General features: G+C 43.3%; 1 protein-coding gene across 1 annotated transcript in view; it reads right to left on the bottom strand.

The window, feature by feature from the left end:
- Positions 1-270: 270 nt before the first annotated feature.
- Positions 271-20826, bottom strand: part of PPM1L (protein phosphatase, Mg2+/Mn2+ dependent 1L) — a 326371-nt gene continuing 305815 nt past the window's right edge. Inside the window, exons 3-4 of the mRNA XM_038583768.1 lie at positions 9050-9211; positions 271-6077 (exon numbers count right to left, since the gene is read on the bottom strand). Coding sequence (XP_038439696.1) covers positions 5731-6077; positions 9050-9211 — 509 coding nt within the window. The 3' untranslated portion in view covers positions 271-5730. The remainder of the gene's footprint in view (positions 6078-9049; positions 9212-20826) is intronic.

Genomic DNA, 20826 nt, shown 5'->3' with positions numbered 1-20826 from the left:
CAGAACCTTCATAGCAATCCTCTTGTGCTCAGAGCAAAGGACTCAGGTCCTTGGAGATTTTAAGATTAATTTGGATTTGGCAAATGTCAGAGGGGATTTTGTGTTTAAATAATGCCAGATTATAGGACTTCTAGAATTAATGGAACCACATCTCTAAATATAAACTACACCTTTGCTGTTTGCTTGCTTATTGGCAGAGTTTCAAACTGTGAAAATGCCTACCTATGATGATTTGTTAAAATGAACAGCTACTATGTGCTTTCTTCAAAGTCCTTAACTGGAATTTATTAGAGTGTTTGTACAAATGAGGGTGTGGTCATTACTAAACACATCAAAATTATCATAATCCACCATTACTTAAACAGCCTGAGCTGAACAGTGGTAAAAAGAAAAAATAATAAAGCATTGAGAATTAGCAAAAAATTTACATACTACCAAACATGTTTAGAAGCACATATCTCATGGGAAGCCTTATAGTGTCAACTGTCACTTGTCCTCGGAAATCTGCCACCCAGCTTAATCAATTTTACTTTGGGTTGCTTACTATTTTGGATAATGTCCACAGGATAGATATATTCCTACACACTGGAGGTAATTCTGAGTTAATGACTTTACCCTAAACTCACTGTGCACTGTGTTTTGGACAAAATTGATTTCATCCATTATTTTGGGATTACCCAGAGCTTCCCAGCCTTGCCCAGGCTAAGAGTGATGAGTATGGAGCTATAGTCAAGCCCTACATTTTAGGCAAAAGATAACTCACCAAACTTAATCCTACACATAAAATGTGAAAGGTGGGACAACATGGAATAGGGATTTTAGAATGAATGAGCTTTGATTGATTTTTGATTATTTCACTGAATCTGGAAAGAATGATGGAGGAAAGAGTAAATTAAGTGTTAATAGTTTACATTTCCATTATTATACAATGGATAAATAATTTAAAAATCTAGTTAAAATTTTAAAATGAATTATATAACTAAATGTCTTTCCCCCGTTTTCTTTTTTTTTTTTAATATTTTATTTATTTATTCATGAGAGACACACACACACACACAGAGGCAGAGACACAGGTCAGGGGAGAAGCAGGCTTCATGCAGGGAGCCCGATGCTGGACTTGATCCCGGGTCTCCAGGATCATGCTCTGGGCTGAAGGCGGCGCTAAACCGCTGAGCCACCTAGGCTGCCCCTTTCCCTCCTTTTCTATTAAATATGTATTTTAAAACTTTCACATGGTGATAAAATGTAAAAATATTTATTTTGATTCAATCTGGAAAGCAAAGATAACTTCAAAAACCCAACTGAAAGTTCTTGGAATGAATTTGAGAAATTCCTAGCTATAGGGCAAGGCTCCTGCTTATTATTCATAGACAAGAAGAGAGAAGTTTAGAGCTTCAGGTAGCATTGCTGGGCTTCTGTTATCAATGGGAGGCTGCTAAGGGTCTTATTAGGTCATACTGTTTAACACTGCTTTCATTAACAAATCAGCCTCATACGGAAAGGACTAGTGTTTCAAAATTGCAAATTGTGCTGCTAAGAGTCACAGTGAATGAGAAGATACTAATATTTCCATACACCAGAATTTCCCAATGTGGGCCCTATGGAACATGAGCTCCTTGGAATGTTATTAGGTGTCACTCAGAAAAGTTTCTCTGGCCAAATTAATCTGGAAAACAAACAATAAGCTACCTGAAATTACAGTTGTGGTTTGTCATGTCCCCCCGCCGCACCCCCCTTGCCACTCCCCCATAGGAAATTTATATTAAAACCTTCTATGTGCTTATATGCACTAACTTTTAAGATATTTTCCCAAACTCACTTAACCATGGAACCCTATAGTTAGATCATCTTTGAAACTTGTGTTCTTGGAACACACTTTGGGGAACAGCAGATTCTTTTACTCCTGCAGTGTTCCACTAAGTAGCCCAGAAGTCTAGATACCAATGATTTAATCTAGAGGCAATTAAGTAGGCCCCAGCATGGTATCTAACAGTCAAGTCATTTCTGCAAAGCTGATTCAGGAATGTTGGTGTGACCAGCTAAGGCAATTTTAGGAGAATATTAAGGGAAGATCAGTCTAATGATGATGGGTCAAAGGAGAAAATATCATTTCTGAATCATTGAAGAATAAAACTTCATCCAGAGCATGTATTCTTATATTTTCAAATGTACAGTGAAATGTTGCCCTTTCTAACCCTTCTTCCTTGACGAGGTTCTAAGAATATTAGGTATGGCATAACTCAGGGGAAAAGATCTGGAAAATCAAGATATACCTGGTAAAGGAAAAAGTGATCACTCCCTTGTGTATCCTTCATGTATTGCTGGATATCCCAGTGATCCAAGCAAATAATGTAATCAATATCCCAGAATTACTTCACATAGGATTGAAATGATGCCATCATTCTCATGCAGTCCTGTTTGCACAGAATGTATGTGGGTTCAAATCATTACAGTTGTATGAAATAAGCCCTGTTTTAAACGACCTAGATTGCATATGCTCCTTCACTCCATAAAACACTCTCTGTTACGCTCTTATTACATAGACAAGAGGCCAATACCTTCTGTCTAAGGAAAGGAATAGAATGTAGCCACTGATTACAAGTAATGTGTACACATGTGCACAGTCAAGTTATATTAGAATAGTGACTTTAGAGTTCAGTGTCTTGGGCAAGTTGGTCACATAAAATGAATGCAGGTCTTGGGAACTGCTTTGGAGTTTTCAATGTAAGTATTTATTCCTTTGATTAGAGAACTGCAGATACAATGAATTTTTTAAAAATTTTCCCTATCTTGTCCTACCCCCCACCCCCAATCCCAACCCATTGTTAAGAGTACAAATGACCAGTGGGGCAGCAGCAGAGCAGTGCATTAATGAGGATCTGGGCTTGGCATCTTGCTGGGGGTTCGCAAGCATGTGGACGGTCATTCATTCCCAAGTTCATTTCTAAAAGACTGTAAAACCATCCCAAAATTTGGCACCGTGGGGCTATTGGCAATGTGAACTCAGGCTGGGGAGTCTGGGCAGCCTCATGTGACAATTTCAAAGCTTTGGCAGTGCTGTTTAGGGAAGCTTCACATGCAAACTTCTCAAATCAATTTCCCTAAAGGCTAGATTCAGCTTCCCTCTTTCTTAGAAAATGAGCCACAGGGCACCCCCGGGGTGATGCCTGCAGATCCCTAATAGCTGGATGAGGGTCAGAGAGAGCTCCAGGACAGAGGAAGGAAGCAAAGTTCTCTGATTATAGCCATAACTCTTAATCAAACTGCTACCATTTTGCCTAAAATGTCTATCTTTTACAAAATCTACAAGCCAATGTGGGAGGGAAAAAGGCAGAAAGGCAGTAGGAAAGACACATACTACATGGTTAAATTCAGAAATGAATTAATTCTACAAAGCAAATTTTAGAAGACACCCGGTGAACCTCAGCCGCAGGGGGAAGTGAGCACTCCTGCCCTCGGCATCACTGAGGAAGACCTCGTAAAGGGTAAACAAACACTGATTTCCTGTAGCTTTGCTTTTTCATCTTCACCAAAACATGTCTATTTTCATGTTAGATTTTATCAATGATCATGGAATTTAAAAATCTCTTTCCCTTGTCATTATGAGTTTTAGAGCTAAGTTAAAAATAAAAAAGGAAAATGGACTGCATAGCATAAAATGCTAAAACTGCTTATTCCTTAACTTCACTTAGATGGTGGGCTTTGGTAACTCTCCAAAGTCAGAATGTCCTAGGTCTCCAAGCTCAGGCCACCTGGTTTGACCATTCCATTGCTGAACACAACCAGCATGTCTCCTACATTCCTCTCGTGACCCCTGCCCTAAATACATACATCCAAATGTTCACTGCCTCTCAATAGGCAAATATTTCAATTTAAAATGGTGACAGATATTTTGCACTAGAACACTGTATAGTTAAAAAAAACAAACAAACAAGGTTCTAATTCTAATGTTGGAAATGCTATTGTTACAGTTTACAAAAGTGAGCAAATCTCTTGGGAAACCATTATTAATTCTCATTGCAGTCAAAGAAAGGTAAGCGCTTGGAGGAATCGAGACAGGTTGCGGTCCTTGGGAGCCACAAGGGAATCGTTTCATCCTCCCAAGTCCTCCCCTGGAACCTGCTTTGGGAGAGCTCCACCGTTGAAGAAGGGCAGGGGAGGGAGGGGACTGAGGGCTGGACGTGTGTGGCCAGTGCACTAGACCTTTGAGAAGCTCTAATGACGAGTGCCCACTTGAGAAGCACAAAACCAGGTGGACACCTTGACATTTTAGACACAGAGCGGTAGGGACACAACAAAAATCTTGTTTGGTTGTTGGAGTCACCTCAGGCAAACAAGATGACCCAGAACTCTCTATCAATTAATTTATAAAATACTGAGATTGGAAACATGACTTTGGTGATAGGAAATGAAGAGCAGCAAGCCTGGCCCTGGGATAACCCTGAGCCAGTTAACAATACAGGTCAGAGCATGAATTCCCAGCCAGCGTGGTTGCCACAGAATGCAGGACGGTGTGGGGCAGTTTGTGTTTGCCTGGGGCAACCTACCTGGTGTGGACAGTGAGCTGCAACCAGACGTTACAGGCTGCTGCCTTCCCACTGTCAAGGAGAAACACATGCCAGCATCTTACCACCAAATTGCAAACTGCGCTGGGAACAGTGTACTCGGCTTCAGGGAACACACACACACTCAGTTCTAGGCTACTGCTTCTTGAAACACCTCTGGAGAGACACCTGAAAGCTACTAGGACAGGAGACCACAAAAATGGTCACTGGAGCTCAATTCAGGGTGGTGACCTTCCCCAGCTTTCTCTCCTAATGCAAACGGCAGATTGCCCAAAGGGCACCTTGACTTATTTGGCTTCTATTTTCCTCTCTCTACCCTTAAAGATGGAAGAAATTATGGTATTGTGATTTACTCTATTCGCTTCCCCTAATAGGTTTCTTAGTAAGACAAAAAAAAAATTGTGGTGTCTGGTGGTGAAGTTTCACAGCTGCCTATTACATAAGGTCAGGTATAAGCAGAAGGTTAAGGTCATGCACGACTAGGATAAATGCACGAAGACTGGTCAGGTGGTACAGGGAGTCTATTAAACTAATAAAGGAAGCCAAGGCAAAAGGTTATGTCTGCTGTGCAGGCGGCTCTCATCCTCCCCACTTCCTTCCCTCGGTCTCCAAAAGCAGCCACGGAATATTAAACCATCTCAAATCTGTGTCTGGGCTGCTGCTGAGCAGAAAAGCTGGGTTCAGGAGGCCAGAGCAGTCTCAGGATAGCTCTGCCCTCAGCAGCGGGCCTTGACCCATCAGCCGAGACTCACGGGGGACGCGGCAGCCCGTCTCCTGCAGCCCTGCTCACTGCTCCAAAGAGAGGACAAAGTCTGATGTTGGAGAGAATCCTGTAAGAGATCTTGCAAAGACTCTCAAATGGGAGAATATATGGCACATGTGCCGTTCACCTCATACATGTGAATCTACAGCTATATATTTATATATTTTGAACATCGGATGAAAGAATTGGGAAAACACGAAGAAACCATTTTTCCAGCCTCTCAGCTACGCTGGCCAAGAGCACCCTCTGTCCATTCCTGCATAGAGACCTATGTCCACCAGGGAGGGGAATCCCACATCTAGGTGGCTCATCCTAACTGTAACTCCCACACCTTTGACTACATTAAAAGAGACCAGTGTGTTGAAAGTCCTTTAGTCTAAGGCAGCCGAGACCCCGAAGGGTTCACTGCTCTTCTGTTTTGCTGCTATTCCGGAACTTCACCACCATGACTGTTATATTGTCAGGGCAGCCTCTGTAAAATGACTGTAAAACTATGCTCTTAGCCCCAAAGTGTGGTTCATCCAAGCGCTCCTTGATGAATCGAACAGCTTCTTCATTGCTGAAAGCATCCCAGAGGCCATCTGATGCCAAGATCATGAACTCAGGCTGGAGCTTGTCCAGGTCAAAGGTCAGGATATCTGGGTCTGGGATGACCACGTTGAGATTTTTCAGCGGATAATCCCCCAGGGACCGAGACATGGCCAGGATTCCCTGGACCCTCCAGGAGCCATTGAAACTGATAAAACCACCTGCAAAGAAAGATGGAGCCCATTAGCTGGAGCGGCCGATCTCTCTCTCTCTCTCTCTCTCTCTCTCTCTCTCTCTCACACACACACACACACACACACACACACACACACACACACACACACGGTAGAGTCTGGGTGCGCATACAAAAGGCCCATCCATCATATGTGCCCCCGCACCTCCCCTGGGCACTGCCAGGAAGGAGTAGCATTCACCTCACATGGCTTGAGGCTTCACACTCTACCAGTAGATCCTCATGTCCTCATCCTTGGCATCTTAAAGGCTCTGAGGAATATATCAGTAAAAATAACTGAGGGTAGGAAGATCCATATAGGTGAGGGCATCGGTTTTAATAACACCTTGGTGGCTCATTGATTGACAGTAGGAAGCCCTAGGGTAAGGATTCAAGGACAATGGCAAAAGAGTGCTGAAAGGCACGAGGATGGGAACCAGAGACCACCACTGCGCTATTCATTTAGCTCGAGGCTGCCCTTGGGTGCATCTAGATTGCAAAACAGATCCCCAAATAGGATGGGGATTAAAGAAAGGTGTATTTTTTAGCACAGTGGTTAAAGGCTTGGGCTTTTGGGTCAGGCTGCTTAGATTTGATACTTGGCTCTGTCACTTGTAGCCATGTGTAGCTTCAGATGAGTGGTTCTAGCTTCTAGGTTTCCCTGGCTACAAAATGAGGGCTATCACAGTACCTATTCCACTGTTGTGAGAAATAAAGGAATTACTCCATATAAATCACTTAGCATAGTGCCTGAATATCACATGCACTCGATATTCTCCTGTATTTTTTCTTTAAGGGAGCTAGAACTTTGCTCATTCACATATTATTTGTCAGATATTTATTAAATGTATACTCCATGCAAGGCAATTTGTAGGCTACGGAGTTATACAAGATCCAGACCTCTCTCTAAAGAAGTAGATAGTTTGGCAGAAAGGGAAAGCTACACATATTAACAACTGTAAGCACCAAACAGTCTTCTTTCAGGAAGAAACTAGTACCTGTTAAATGCTGTAGTCAGATGGAGGAGGAGCAATATATCTGGTTGTGATGATCACGGAGGAATGAGCAATAAAGCTGGGCTTTGAGCAATGGGTAGGACTTCTATGGGCAGGGATATATGAGAACATTCCAGGAAGTATGGTCTAGTAGGCAAGAGCATGGGCTCCGGGGTCAGTGTCCTGGGTCTTGATTCTTGTCTCACCATTCACTAGCTGTGTGTTCTGGGGCACACATGCCTCTTTAAGGCTCTGCTTCCTTGGTTGTCAAATGAGGGTAACATTATCAACCTCATAGGGTAAGTAAAGATAAAGCATATGGAAAGAACTAGGCTTGGCTCCCAGCAGAGAGCAAAAAATAAATGGCAGCTGATACCATTACTGTTGTTGGCAACAACAAAAGGAGTGAAGACAGAGGGACCAACAAGTATTTGGCCCAGGCTGCTGGCAGTGTATTGTTATGCTAAGCAGGACAAGGAAAAAATGTCCTGAAAAGAAGGCTGAGGTCAGAGAAAATACACATAAAAGTAATAAAACCAATCACTGTCCCTTAAGCCTTGCTATAAAATACACCCTTGACATAGCAGGTTAGATTAACCTCCTTGGAGACAGTGTCCAAACTGGCGTCTATAAAGCATTCCTGTAGGGTGGGGGTACAGCGGGGAGGGGGGGACGGCAGGGATGAGGAGGGAGGATCGAATGGGAACACCATTTCAGAAGGGCACGCTGGATGCTAAGATGACATTTCCAGGCATCGTATACACATACATCCTTCCTTGCCTGTGCTTCCACAAGAGTAGGCTAATTGTATTTTAAGTCCAGGGTCACAGCAGACTCATGGGGAAATGGTGTCTTTGTAAGGAAGGAAGCCAGACTATTTGCTTGCAGCTCATCAAAGCTTGCTAGATGCTCCTAAAACATCGTTTGTTCCATCCCACCAACAGAAACCCTGACTAAAGCTTTCATTAAAAATTATTCTGCATCTCAAGCAGTTACTGAAGCAGGAGGTTGTAATAAAATTCAACACTTTCTGACTCAACAGTACAGTTCCCTACTGTGAAAACTCAGATGTTGATTAGGTTCTGGGCAGAGGCTGACCCACAGAGGCCAAGAGTCAGCTGCAATTACCCTGGGCAGCAGGGGCCCATTCTGGTTAGAGACCCAGGGTACACGAGCTCCCCTTGGACAGCTGGTGGGCCTGCCGCCTGGCATGTCGTGCAGAGCCTACATGCTGCACTTGCCAGTGTGGAGAGGAAGGGATTCCTCCCATCCATACGTAGAAAAGAATCCCCCAAAGTGAATCATGAAAACTGATAATCTTCCCTCAAGTCTTTGTCCTAATGTCACTTTGGTGAGGCCTGTAGTGACCACTCCCGATACCCTCCTGATAAGAGAGCCAAGTATGTTCCTACATCGTGAAAGGTAACCCAGTTGGCTAGCCCCATAGGATGTTGGGAAAGATGAAGGGGCACCTAACGCAGACTGGGGGAACCTTTGGCTCGGTGACAGGGAAGGCTTCCAAAAGGATACCCTTAAACTGGTTCTTCAAGGCCAAATCACTGTCAACCACTGGACAGTGGGGACGCACTTGCCAAGGCACAGAGCTAGCAGAAACACGGTTCACTGGGGGAACGGTTAGTAGTTTGGTATGGCTGGAGGGAAACAGGGTATGGCAAGCAGGAGCCCAAAGATCTCATTAGCCTTTAAACTAGTAAAGGGCTTTTCGAAGAGGGGGGGTGGCGGTTCTTTTGGAATGTTGGCCATAAAGAAGGGCAAGTTCAGTGGCCATTTATTTGACAAGAAATGTCACAAAGTCAAGTCTCCGCTACCTCAGCAGCAGCCTCTTCGCTGATCTCTACTAATCACCGGGTAACTGAACATCTTATCCCCCACAGGCCATCCAAGCAAGCCACCTGGTTCACAGAACAGGATGGCAGATAGTCCTTGGAGGTGTTCACAAGCTCACCCGCTCTCTTTATCCTCTTTCTCTCCTTCAGCTGGTAAGGCTTGTGATCATGAGACAGAGGAATGGCGTTCCCGTCCTTGTCACACAGGACCCCTCTTGAGTCACCCACGTTGGCCACGGTGAGGTCCTTATCTGACAGCAGAGCAATCAGACACGTTGTACCTGAAAGACCGAAGAGAGAGGCGATGGAAGAGGTGAGCAGTGCATGGAGATTCAGCTATTTCTTGTTGTTAGCGGATTCTTCAGTCATTAAAACTGCCCCTGCTGGGTGAGAATTTAACTCCAGACACTCTGAGAATGATGGCTGTTCACTTCAACAACACTGATCAAATCTGACAGTCAATTTTCCTAACCATGTTAGAATGTTACAGAAATAAGCTAGGCTAACATTATCATCTTCCCAAATCATTTTTGTTTCTGCTCCTCTTAATTTAAACACATATCACATCTAAAAGGATTAGGAGAGAATAAAAATCAGTCTGAAGCTTCTGACAACTGATAGCTATTTTTTTGCTTCTCATTGGTGCCTAATTTCTATGGAGCTCCTGTTCAAAGTGGGGAGGAAGGGGGTTGTGTGGGCTCCTTGGCTAGAGGGTCTGGGAAAGGCAGTGAATGACAGACGTCAACAGCCCAATCCCGTGGCGCTCCAGGGAGCCGTGAAGGAGCTGCCTATACAAACTTGCCTATACAAAGCCTAACGCAAAGATTGGTCACCAGAAACAGGGCAGCTCCAGGGGGCGATGGGGGAAGACTATAAAGGTGGAAGCAGAAAACCCGGCAGTGATGACAGAAATGAGATCTAGGTGGATGGGAGGTGGGGTGGGGGTGGTCGGAGTCAGAAGGGGAGCCAGACTGACTGACAGGCTCAGACTGTTCAAAGGACAAGCTCTTCTGAAACCCTTTGAAATGAGAATGGATAAAAGCAAACAGAGAGGGACGGTCTGGTCCACCTGGGGCCTGGCCTTATTCCCTGCCTCGTGTCCTCTGCCCAGCCCTTTCCTCTCTCCTCCCTCCCTTCTGACAGTGTCACGGAGGATGCGGATGCCTGCTGGAATGTTCAACCCATTAAGCTGTTGCTTCAAACTGTTAACGCCTTTGCTTGTGAAAATTATCCGTCAGTGCCTTCATTAATATTTCCCTCCTCATTTAGAAGGTCATATTCTACAACAGCATGTAAACTGCATCTAAAAAGCTCTTTAGCCTTCACAGAACAATAAACAAGACTGAATTCTCAAGTGGACATAAAGAATAAATACAAGTCAATAGCAAGGGGAAGGAGGATAATTAGAATATTCGGTATATTCAAGTATTAGATTTCAGTTTGAAATTCCATTCTGAAGCCCATTTAATTCAGAACGGCCTTGATCAGAAATGGAAATATAGGGGTGTCTGGGGTGGCTCAGTCCTTTAAGCAGCTGCCTTCAGCCCAGGTCACGATCCTAGGGTCCTGGGATTGAGCCCCATGTTGGCAGGGGCAGGCTCCCTGCTCAGTGGGGAGTCTGCTTCTCCCTCTCCTTCTGCCTCTGCCCTCCCCCCGCACTGCCTGTGCTTGCTGTCTCTTGTGCTCCCTCTCTTTCTCTCTCAAATAAATAAAATCTTAAAAAAAAAAAGAAATGGAAATACATGAAATAACTCAGGATTTCTGATATGAAAAGCTTTGTGAAAGAAAAAAAAAGGCTAATCTCAGGGATTCCAAGCAAACTGCAAATCTTTTACCTTTAAAAAACACTCTAAAAGTGAAAATGTAAACACAAAAACAATTCATACAATCAGAAATTATTATTCTCAGTTTTTGCTATGAGTTGCCTTTTGGTCTTCAACCATTTTCACTTTGTTCTCAAGCATCTGTTGGATTAACTTATCTAGCATGATCAAAGAATATAAGGCACATTCGTGAAGTCTGAAGGTGAAACAGAAACTTTTTGGGATATGCACTGCTGGGAGGCAGAGCATGTACAGACCTCTTGGAGATGTCTCTTTGACCCTCTTCCCTTCTTTGCTTCTCACTCTGCGCACTCTGAGAGACCGCGTTCCTGACCTTGGCCTCCACTACCATCTAAGCCTGTGCCACTAGCCTGGTTGACACTCCTGAGGTCCACATCGACTGGTGTGTAGGTGTTCTGATTTGCCTGTACTGCTGGGGATCCAGGGAAGGGCTTTGGGGCCTCTTGGTGAGAAGAGCAGAGGGATCCACCTGGCTATGGGCCCTTTCCCTATCCCATTTCAGCACAGCAGCTCTACACTCATCTGTAAGCTGTACTGAGCTGCCATGTAAGTCTTTTTTTTAATAAAAGAGGGAAGGGAGAGGTCATTCCTACAGCCAGAAAAGAATTGAAATTTAATCGTATATGTGATTAAGAATCACTGAAGGGTTTTAAGCAGGATAGTGTCATGATGAGATATGTGTTCTAAAAGATCGTCTCAGTGGCAATACGGAAGATAAAGAGGAACCAGGGAGAAAGATAGAGATAATGAAGGTCTGAATTAACGCAGTAAACAGAGATAGAGGGTAGGAGACAGATGATTTAAAACCTGAATGGAGAGGTCATAGAGAGTGAAGGAAATAAAAGAGAGGGGAACCAGTCTAGGCTCAAGTCCTACTATCTAGGCGGGGGGAGCTGGGTGCTCCACAGACAAGCACTTAAGGGGATGTCTGCTTGGGGCTTCTGGGAAAGGCTTTCTCTCTCACTACAGGAAACACAGTGAAGAGAACGATCCACTTCTTTGGTCCAGTGTTAGCTCAGGTGTTTTCCAGAAGTGTGGCAGCCATCGTGAACTACGAGGTGATAGGCCTCAGGGTCAAGGCTCTCTCTGCGGGAAGAGCAGAGAGGTAAAGAGCCTGAGTCCCTAAGATACCACGGAACTGCTGAACCAGCCTGAAACGGACTTGTTTTGTGAGACATTAAGTATCTTTACTGCTCATGGCTTTTTAAGTTGGATTTTTCTGTTCCTTGTAGCATCTTAATTGATTCAGGGGCTTATAGTCCAATAAGGGGGTCTGTGGATAGATTTAGAGTGGCTGCTTTGCTTTACTCACATGCTGTTGGATATACTTAAGATTCATGGCTTGCCAATTCCTTTGTCAAGGACACGATTCCAATGTTTCTGTGGGTTTAAAAGATCTATCCTATGTCGCGGATTTCAGAAATTTACTGCTTTGAGACAGTGGGGACTGCTTTTCTTAGCATTAGAATCTTAGACCTGGCCAAAATGGGTTAGCCCCAGATGGTGGAATTAGAGCTGCAGGCAGTTCTTTAGGATCACTGAAATGTCACCATTTCCTCTCTGTAGAAACCTGCCTGACTCCTGGGTGGAGTCCCAAGCATAATCTTAAAAAAAATGCTTCACTGTAAGCAATTTATCCTTTGGGCTTTGTAGTCTTAGTTAGGGGTTGCAAGCGGCAGTTTATACTTTACAGAACAAACTACCTTGTTGCTGAAAGACTCATGAAAAACATTGTGTCCAAGAGAAAACGGACCAAAATCACCTCTTCTTTTGTTTGCATGAGTAAAAAACACTTCCTCAAATTTGGATACAAGTTTTGATATAGAAGATTAATTCCAAAATAGTACCATTTATCAAATACCAGGATCTGACAATATTACTTAATATGTCAGGATGTTTCTATATTCACAGTTTAATCTAGACGAGAACCTAATTGCCAATCTGGAAGGTATCTCGGAAATTTAGCCTATCAATCTCACTTCACAGATTAAAAAGATGAAGAAAGCAAATTCACACAGACTACACTTCAATGTCCCAACTGAGTGAGGTCTGGCAAGTTATGTCTCTTAAGCCTCAGAAAATGGCACCACAATCCAGTCAGTCAAGCTAGGAGTCCTCCTTGTTTTTCCTCTTTTCTTTTCTTTTCTTTTCTTTTCTTTTCTTTTTCTTTTCTTTCTTTTCTTTTCTTTCTTCTTTTCTTTTTTTTAAAATATTTTATTTATTTATTCACGAGAGACAGAGAGAGAGAGAGAGAGAGAGGCAGAGACACAGGCAGAGGGAGAAGCAGGCTCCACGTGGGGAGCCTGACGTGGGACTCGATCCAGGGTCTCCAGGAACATGCCCTGGGCTGAAGGTGGCGCTAAACCACTGAGCCACCCGGGCTGCCCATCCTGTTTCTTTTCTTTACCTCATTCCTGACCTTCAATCCCTCATTCAGTTCTGTCACTCTTAACCTCTAAGATACATCTTAAACCCTTCCAGCTTTCTTGTTCTCATTGCGTTGACTCCAGTCCAAGCCGCTGTCCTTTCTAAGCACTGCTGTTTCAGCAGTCAGGTGAGAAACAATGGTGGCCAGGTCCTACATGGTCTGGCCCCCTCCCAAACCGTCCAAGGTCATGCCATACTACCCTTTCCCTTGCCTTCCCTCCCTTCTGTTGTCCAAACATGCCAGTCCTTTTGTTGTCTTTGGGCTTTTGTACTCAAAAGAGTACAAAATAGACTGGGCAAAGGAACAGTTTGCCCTTTGCCTTTGCCCAGTCTATTTCCCTGTCGTTGACACTGGCTAACTAACGCATACGGGGAGGTCTTAATACAAGTGTGATATCATCAAAGAGGTCTTCTCTGATGGGAAGGATCTTATCTCCTCTTTACTTCCCTTATTGCCCTCACAACACACAATTATGTAAATATCTTGTACATTTATTTAGACTATTTAATTAATGCCAATCTTCCCCTATACAATGTAAACTTCACAAGGGTACAGATATTGCTCGTTTTCCCTCCTTACAATGCTGATGCCTAGAACATGGCAGGTACTCAATACCTGCTGAATAAGCAAATTAATAAATTAATGCATAAATAACCACACACTGTCTTTTTGATCCCGCTCTGACATAATGCTGAGCTCCCTCTGACTTGCTCTGAACATGTCCACCTAGGTCAATAATACAATGTACACCATCTTCCAGACACCACCACAACAGGGAGACACTCAACTAGAAAAATATACTTTATACGTTGATCAACCATGAGGACCCTCCTGTACATGCATAGCCAGGCTCACAGGCACACTGCCAGTAACTAGAAAGAACTTCTGGCCCAGGGCTGTCCTGGGTTCTTCCCCCAGTCCAGGCTCCCGGTCCGATGTAAATGAAACATGGGTAGGCCTTCTATCCTCACCACACTTTTCAAAGCCATAGCCCCTTGTCATGTGATAAAAAAGTGCCTCATGGTGGTAATTTTTTTTTTTTTTTTTGCTTTAAAGTCTTTATTATCCTGAATACAAAAGACAGAAGTCCTTTAGGATATAACAGAGTTCTTTATGTGGAAACATTATTTTTTTTTTTACAAGTGAAAAAATAAATACCTCTTGGAATAAAGGCTTATATGCTAATATGTGCCATAAAAAAGTAGAGTTTTAATATTTGACAAAATGCGCAAAGAAACAAATGCATAAACACATTACTGCTACATTAAGGAAATATGAAAGGTATACTCGGAAATCTCAGTAAAGTGACGGTGTAGGCTTCTAGCTTTTACTTAGCTAGTATTGCACCCAGTAAGGTCATCTAGGTGTCCCGACGTCCTAGAAAACCCGCAAGCTGACCAGCGTCCAAAATGCCCAAGTGGGAGTGGAGAATGTGAGTAAGAACATAGAAACAAAGAAACTGGAAACCCCTCAAAGACCTAGGGAGGGGACAACCAAAAGTTAATTGCGTGCACATTCTTTGTCCGCTTCTGACCTCAATTTATACTTGAGTGAAATAGGCACATTTTCATGTTGTCCTGTTAGTTCATGCTTTTGTTTTGTTTTGTTTTGTTTGTTTTAGAAAAAATCCACAAATGCAAATTATTCATTAGTCTATCCCTCTAAACCAGCATTCTCTCCTCTGATTTAATTTCTGGGAAGCAGATAAAGTAAAGGCACGTAAGAAAATCTCCTCTAGACTTATCTCAATATTCTGGTTGGATAATACTGGGCACTTCATTCACTTGGTGAGTTGAGCTTGAGAAAAATGTAAATCCTTTCTTCTTCTTCTTCTTCTTCTTTTTTTTTTTTTTTTTTTTAAGTAGACTCCACATCCAGTGTGGATCTCATGACCCCGAGATTAAGACCTGAGGGGAGATCAAGAGCTGAACGTTTAACCAACTGAGCCACTGGGGCACCCCAAGAAAAATATAAATCCTAATGAAGGTTAAGTAACTTGGGTTAGTTCAGGCATCTTTGGAAACCCTAGTTATCAATACTTTAACAACTTAGTTTAAACAGCAAAGTGGTAATAACAATTTGTTCAGCACTGTAAACACCACTAAGTGGCTCACAAACACACTCGTAGTTGACTTCCTGACTCGTCAGTGTGGGGGAGGGGCCAGCATTATTGTCCCTTTGAGCCGACAAGAAAATGGGACACAGAGACTTCGAGTGTCTTATACATGGTGACACGGCTCAACGCATATGTACTGAATGACTATGTGACTAAAAACCTTGGGGTCCAGGATGATTATTCTAGTAATAATAATAAAGATAGATCCTGCTACTTAAACTTTTCATTATCATGCTAAACATTTACTTACATTGTGTAAATTACTCTGCACTACCCTTTGAGATAAGGCATAATTACCCCCATTTCACAGATGGGGGAAGTAGGTCTTGGGTAGGATGACACCCTGTCCAGGTCACATACGGGGACTGACTCCACCAGGCCACATCTTGTAATAATCATTGCTTCTTCCTGTTTTAAGCTGTTCTCTTCCTACTCCCGGAAGTAAAGATTTCTGTGATCCATTTCTAGTTTTGAATAGTCCCCATCCACTCGCCCCCTTTTACAGTACACGTTGGTGCAAGTCACAGAAAAGTTGGTAAATCAGGAAAAAATGTGATCATGTGATACAAAGTTTGTTTACTATAACTGTGACTGTATTAACTTAAATAAAGCTGATACGTTGAAAATTCTCAATAAGGAGCCATCAGAAGGCAGCCAAACCTCTCTGAAATAAAAAACAAGTGGCTGGGATTAGTTGACCTCTAAGTCCTTTTCAGCTCCAACATTCTGCAGGTCTTCAATTGGAACTGCAAACCCTAATGCCTTCAGGGAGGTCGGCCAAGTATAAGAAAAAGCTTGTGACCCTCCTGGAATAGCTTTATCCCCCTACTTTTGATAGAACCACGGGTTCTGAAATGTTTTACTCTAAGAAAGGGCAGGCCTGAGGATAAGTAACAAGAGACCTCAGGCTTCAGCACCAGGTCCACCACGGGGCATGTGGATGGGGCTTGTGGCAAACGGGAGGACACACACTAAGGGGGCTCAGGTCCCCAGCAATTAAGGTCATTGCCATGTAGGGATGCAGGCCCCTTGTGAATAGTTCTTAAGATTTTTTTAAAAGTTTATTTATTTATTTAAGTAATCTCCACACCCAATGTGGGGCTGGAACTCACAACCCCGGGATCAAGAGTCAGTCAATCTTCTGACTGAGCCAGCCAGGCACCCTTTCTTCAGATTTTTTAAAGGAAACCATTATTATGTGAACTCTCCTGATTTTTAAATGTTGGCAACTTTTATTTTAAAAAACAGTGTAAGACAAACAAAAGGCAACTGTGAATCAAATAATTCTTTGATTCATTAGATTAACAGCCTCTTTTTTGGGCCAGGGTGATGCTTTCCTTATTCATTGTTGTATATACATTTTTTTAATTAGAAAGTCCTTTAAAAGAACGTGTTTCTTATAATACTCATGGCTATATTCCATAATAGGGCTTTGTACACCTACAGACTCTAATGCGAAGGGCGGTGCTAAGTATTGAGATGACATCAAGTGCTTTCACCACGTGTACTAATGGTAGCGTTGGTACAGCTCACACTTTGCACTTTGTAAATATATATATTTTGGCCATGTAAATATTCATTCTTTAAAGAATACATGAACAAGGTTATCTAGGTGATGAGACTTTAGACTACTTTGTTTTCTTTATTCTTTTCTGTATTAAGATGAATGCAATAGGTCATTTAAAACCGAAATGTGTTCACAACACTTCAGAAGCACATCCACCGCACAGAGCAGAGTATACAAGACATAAAACAGGAAAAGCAGAACTGACAATCTTGGTGCAGGTGGAAACAAAGCCCAGGAGAATAGTGACAATGGTGACAGCAGCACTGCTCACAGACAGTTCAAGTTCAGATTCAAATTCTTACCATCAGTGATTATCCATCAATGACTCAGTGACAGACAGGCAAGTCCCAGCTGCCTTTAGGCTCCTCACCTCCTTGACCCCCTGCGGAATAGCCTCACCTTATCTCTGAGCAGAGCTACCTCTGATTTCTACTCAGAGCAGACCTCCCTGCCCTGGTGCCAATCAAAGCACATCACCCTCAATCCCTACACTCCCCACCCCCACTTTCTGGACACCCACAGCTGTGATTTAAAAATTGAAGTCACAGGGAAGGGGAGCACCTGGAGGGGTGCAGTCAGTTAAGCAGCCAACTCTTGGTTTCAGCTCAGGTCATGAACTCAAAGTTGTGAGATCAAGCCCCATGTCAGGCTCTGCACTCAAAGTGGAGCTTGCTTAAGATTCTCTCTCCCTCTGCCTCCATGCCTCTCCCCGCCCCCCAACACATGCACTCTTTCTCTCTAAATTAAATAAATCCTTAAAAAAAAAAAAGATAAAAATTGGAGTCATGAGAATCCTTATGTTCCGAAAGTTCACTTCACCACATTTTCTTATATGAGAGACACTGTAGTTTTACTTTTTCTTGGAGTGGGAGTGGGAGGCTGGACAGAATTAGTGTAGCTCAGGAGCCTGGCTTCCTAATGCTCCGGGACACGCTCCCATACAATGCCACATAGTGACTCCCCTCTGTGACATCAAGTCTTTTGTAAAAGTACAAGGAACAGTGACATTTTTTTTCTTTAGGAACGGGAGCAAGAAATTGGGTGTGGGATGGAGAAGAGGTCACCCCTCTTCCGGTAGGGAAGGGGAGGCGGAGAAGGGGACACACACCCACACCCACACCCACACACACATGTGAGAAAGGATTTCAGTGAAGACGTTAATAGTCTAAAGGCCCTTCAATATACGCAGCATAGGAAAATCAACACATTTATAGGTTGAGGAGAAACAGGTTTATCTTGTAAAGTTTTGACAATGAATGTTAGCTCAATAACACAATTCCCAAGCCTAGATGACATCAGGGCCCAGTGACTGACAGAAATTATATTGGTGAGCAACATATTGTAAAAGAGCAGGCGAAGCCAGTCATCAATGAAAGACTCATGGGGAATGATAAGATCACTGTCAGCAGGGACTCCAGCCTCCCCCTCCCACCGCCACCGCTGTGCTGAGCCCTGAAACACAGATAAAGGGCCAGGTATTTGTAGATAAGACTCCCTGGCCTCCAACCCCTGTCTGCATAATCTTTAAGTCCGCCCAAGTTTGACCTGCTCAGAGCTTGTGGTAATAATTAATGCCATGTCAGAGACAGACCTGTCAGGGCCAATCTGTTGTCTGGAAAACTAAAGAGTGAATTCTAATGTTTTCCTTCTTTATCCCTTTTCTCTCACCTACTGCCTGGGTCCTTGTACCCCCTGCTCTGAATTCTCTCAGATGTTGGCCCTCCTCAATGTTACTTGAATGTGTGTAGCTGGGCGGGGAGAATCACCACTCATTTGTCTACCTCCATGCACAAGGTTATTGAATTAGTACTAATTAATGATTCATACTAAAAAAAAATCAATAGTTCCACTCTAATAAGTCTTGTAGTAATGAGCCTCAAAGTTATTTTATGCTATGAGAGCCTTGGGTGGAACGTGTTTGGAAAGAGATCTATGTGTGTAGAGAGGCTTGTACCGGCCCAGTGATGAGAACTACCACACACTGACCATTTATTACGTGTTAGGCCCTATGCCCAGAGTCCTTGGCATATGTAACTTCTCTAACCTTAACAGTTTATGAGGTACTGTTATCTCCACTTTGCAGATGATAAAACTGAGATTAAGGGATTAGCTCAAGGGATGCCTGGATGGCTCAGTGGTTGGGCATCTGCCTTTGGCCCAGGGCATGAACCCGGGGTCCTGGGATCAGGTCCTGCGTCGGGCCCCCCGCGGGGAGCTTGCTTCTCTCTCTGCCTGTGTCTGCCTCTCTCTCTGTGTCTCTCATAGATAAATGGGTAAAATCTTTTTTATTTTATTTTATTTTTATTTATTTATGATAGTCACACACACACAGAGAGAGAGAGAGAGAGAGAGGCAGAGACACAGGCAGAGGGAGAAGTAGGCTCCATGCACTGGGAGCCCGACGTGGGATTCGATCCCGGGTCTCCAGGATCGCGGCCCGGGCCAAAGGCAGGCGCCAAACCGCTGCGCCACCCAGGGATCCCTAAATGGGTAAAATCTTGAAAAAAAAAGGGGGGGGGGGATTAGCTCAAGTCACACAGCTGGTGAATGGGAGAGCCCAACCACTGTGTTGTAGGAGTATTCCAACCTCGAGGCAGGCTGTTGCTAGCCCATATTTAATACTTTTGTGCAAACCAGAAACAGGTTTATTTCTCCTCTAAGACGTTTTACTACCATCTCCATAAAATGACTAAAATACATACTCAGATTGATAATGACCACAATGTGAACGGTGCCTCCTAGAGCTGTGTGGTCAAACCTGCACAACGATATGGGGGGCCCTGCTTCTAGGCTATATCCTGCTTCCACCCACCCCAGAAAGAAAGCCACCATAGAAGAAGGTTACTCGGTGAGGAATTCCAGCAGAAGAGCACATTAGAGGGTTTCTATTTCACACAGAGACTAGCAGTAGCCGTAAAGCCAACCTGAAGACGAAATATTGTTAGCAACACATCTAAGGCCACATTTGAGTGTTACTGAGGACACATTAAGGACTTCTTTACTCAAGATCTGAAATACCAATATGGCAAACTATCTTGGAAGGTTTCCAAATGGAGGAAGCAGTGATGGGACACCTCCATACATGCAGGGTGGCTTATGTGAGTCACTGGGCGGGGCACAGACAGAAAGCTCCTTGAAATCACAATCCCGCTCATCACATTCCAGAGGGCAGAGGGGCAGAAATAACATTTTATGAGAAAAAGATCTATTACAAATTGAGAATTTTCATTTCCTTAGAGAGATTTTTTTTGCCTGAGCAAAAATTTCCACCATCGAATTTGACACTGGCTGAATGGGAGCCCATTAAATAGAATAGAATTTGATGACAAATTCTATTATTTTAAACCCTAGTGCTATGTAGTTTAATTCTAGATTTAGGTATACTGGGGCTCTTCCTTGGCAAACACATAGTAATTAACAAAATGACTAGAAGAAAGAAGAAATAGTGTATGAATGCCAGAAAGGTTTTTTCCACCAATGAGGTATGACATCCTAAATATGAAAAATAATCTATCTAATGGGGTGGGGGAGGTCATAATTCAAGCTTTTAAAATCTGCTTGAATATTCACTTAACTTTCATACTTTGCCAGAGGGAAAATATAGATGCATCGTCTGATGCTCTTGAACACCATTTTGAAATTGAATAGTTCTTCAACTTTACTTTCAACTGCTGTAATAATAATCTTTATTTCACCCCTGAGTGTGGCCTGTGGACACCCTTCTAATCCTTCCTTTTCAGTTAAGTATGAGCATGTTAAAGACACTTGGTTCCTATTAAACTGATCACACGCATTGGGGAGTCTTAGAAAACCCTAGCAGGTCCTCTTGCTCCAGGAACTTTCATCTATACTCGCTGGGCATGACTATTTTGAGGTACAAGTAAGCAGACGAGCTTTTTTGATGCTCGCTGATACTCTTCTCATATCTATTGCTGACATTT

The sequence above is a fragment of the Canis lupus genome, chromosome 34 (assembly GCF_011100685.1).
Source record: "Canis lupus familiaris isolate Mischka breed German Shepherd chromosome 34, alternate assembly UU_Cfam_GSD_1.0, whole genome shotgun sequence".
Lineage (NCBI taxonomy): Eukaryota > Metazoa > Chordata > Mammalia > Carnivora > Canidae > Canis > Canis lupus.
Note: the sequence above shows the minus strand (reverse complement) of the source record. Positions and strands in the feature narration are given on the sequence as shown.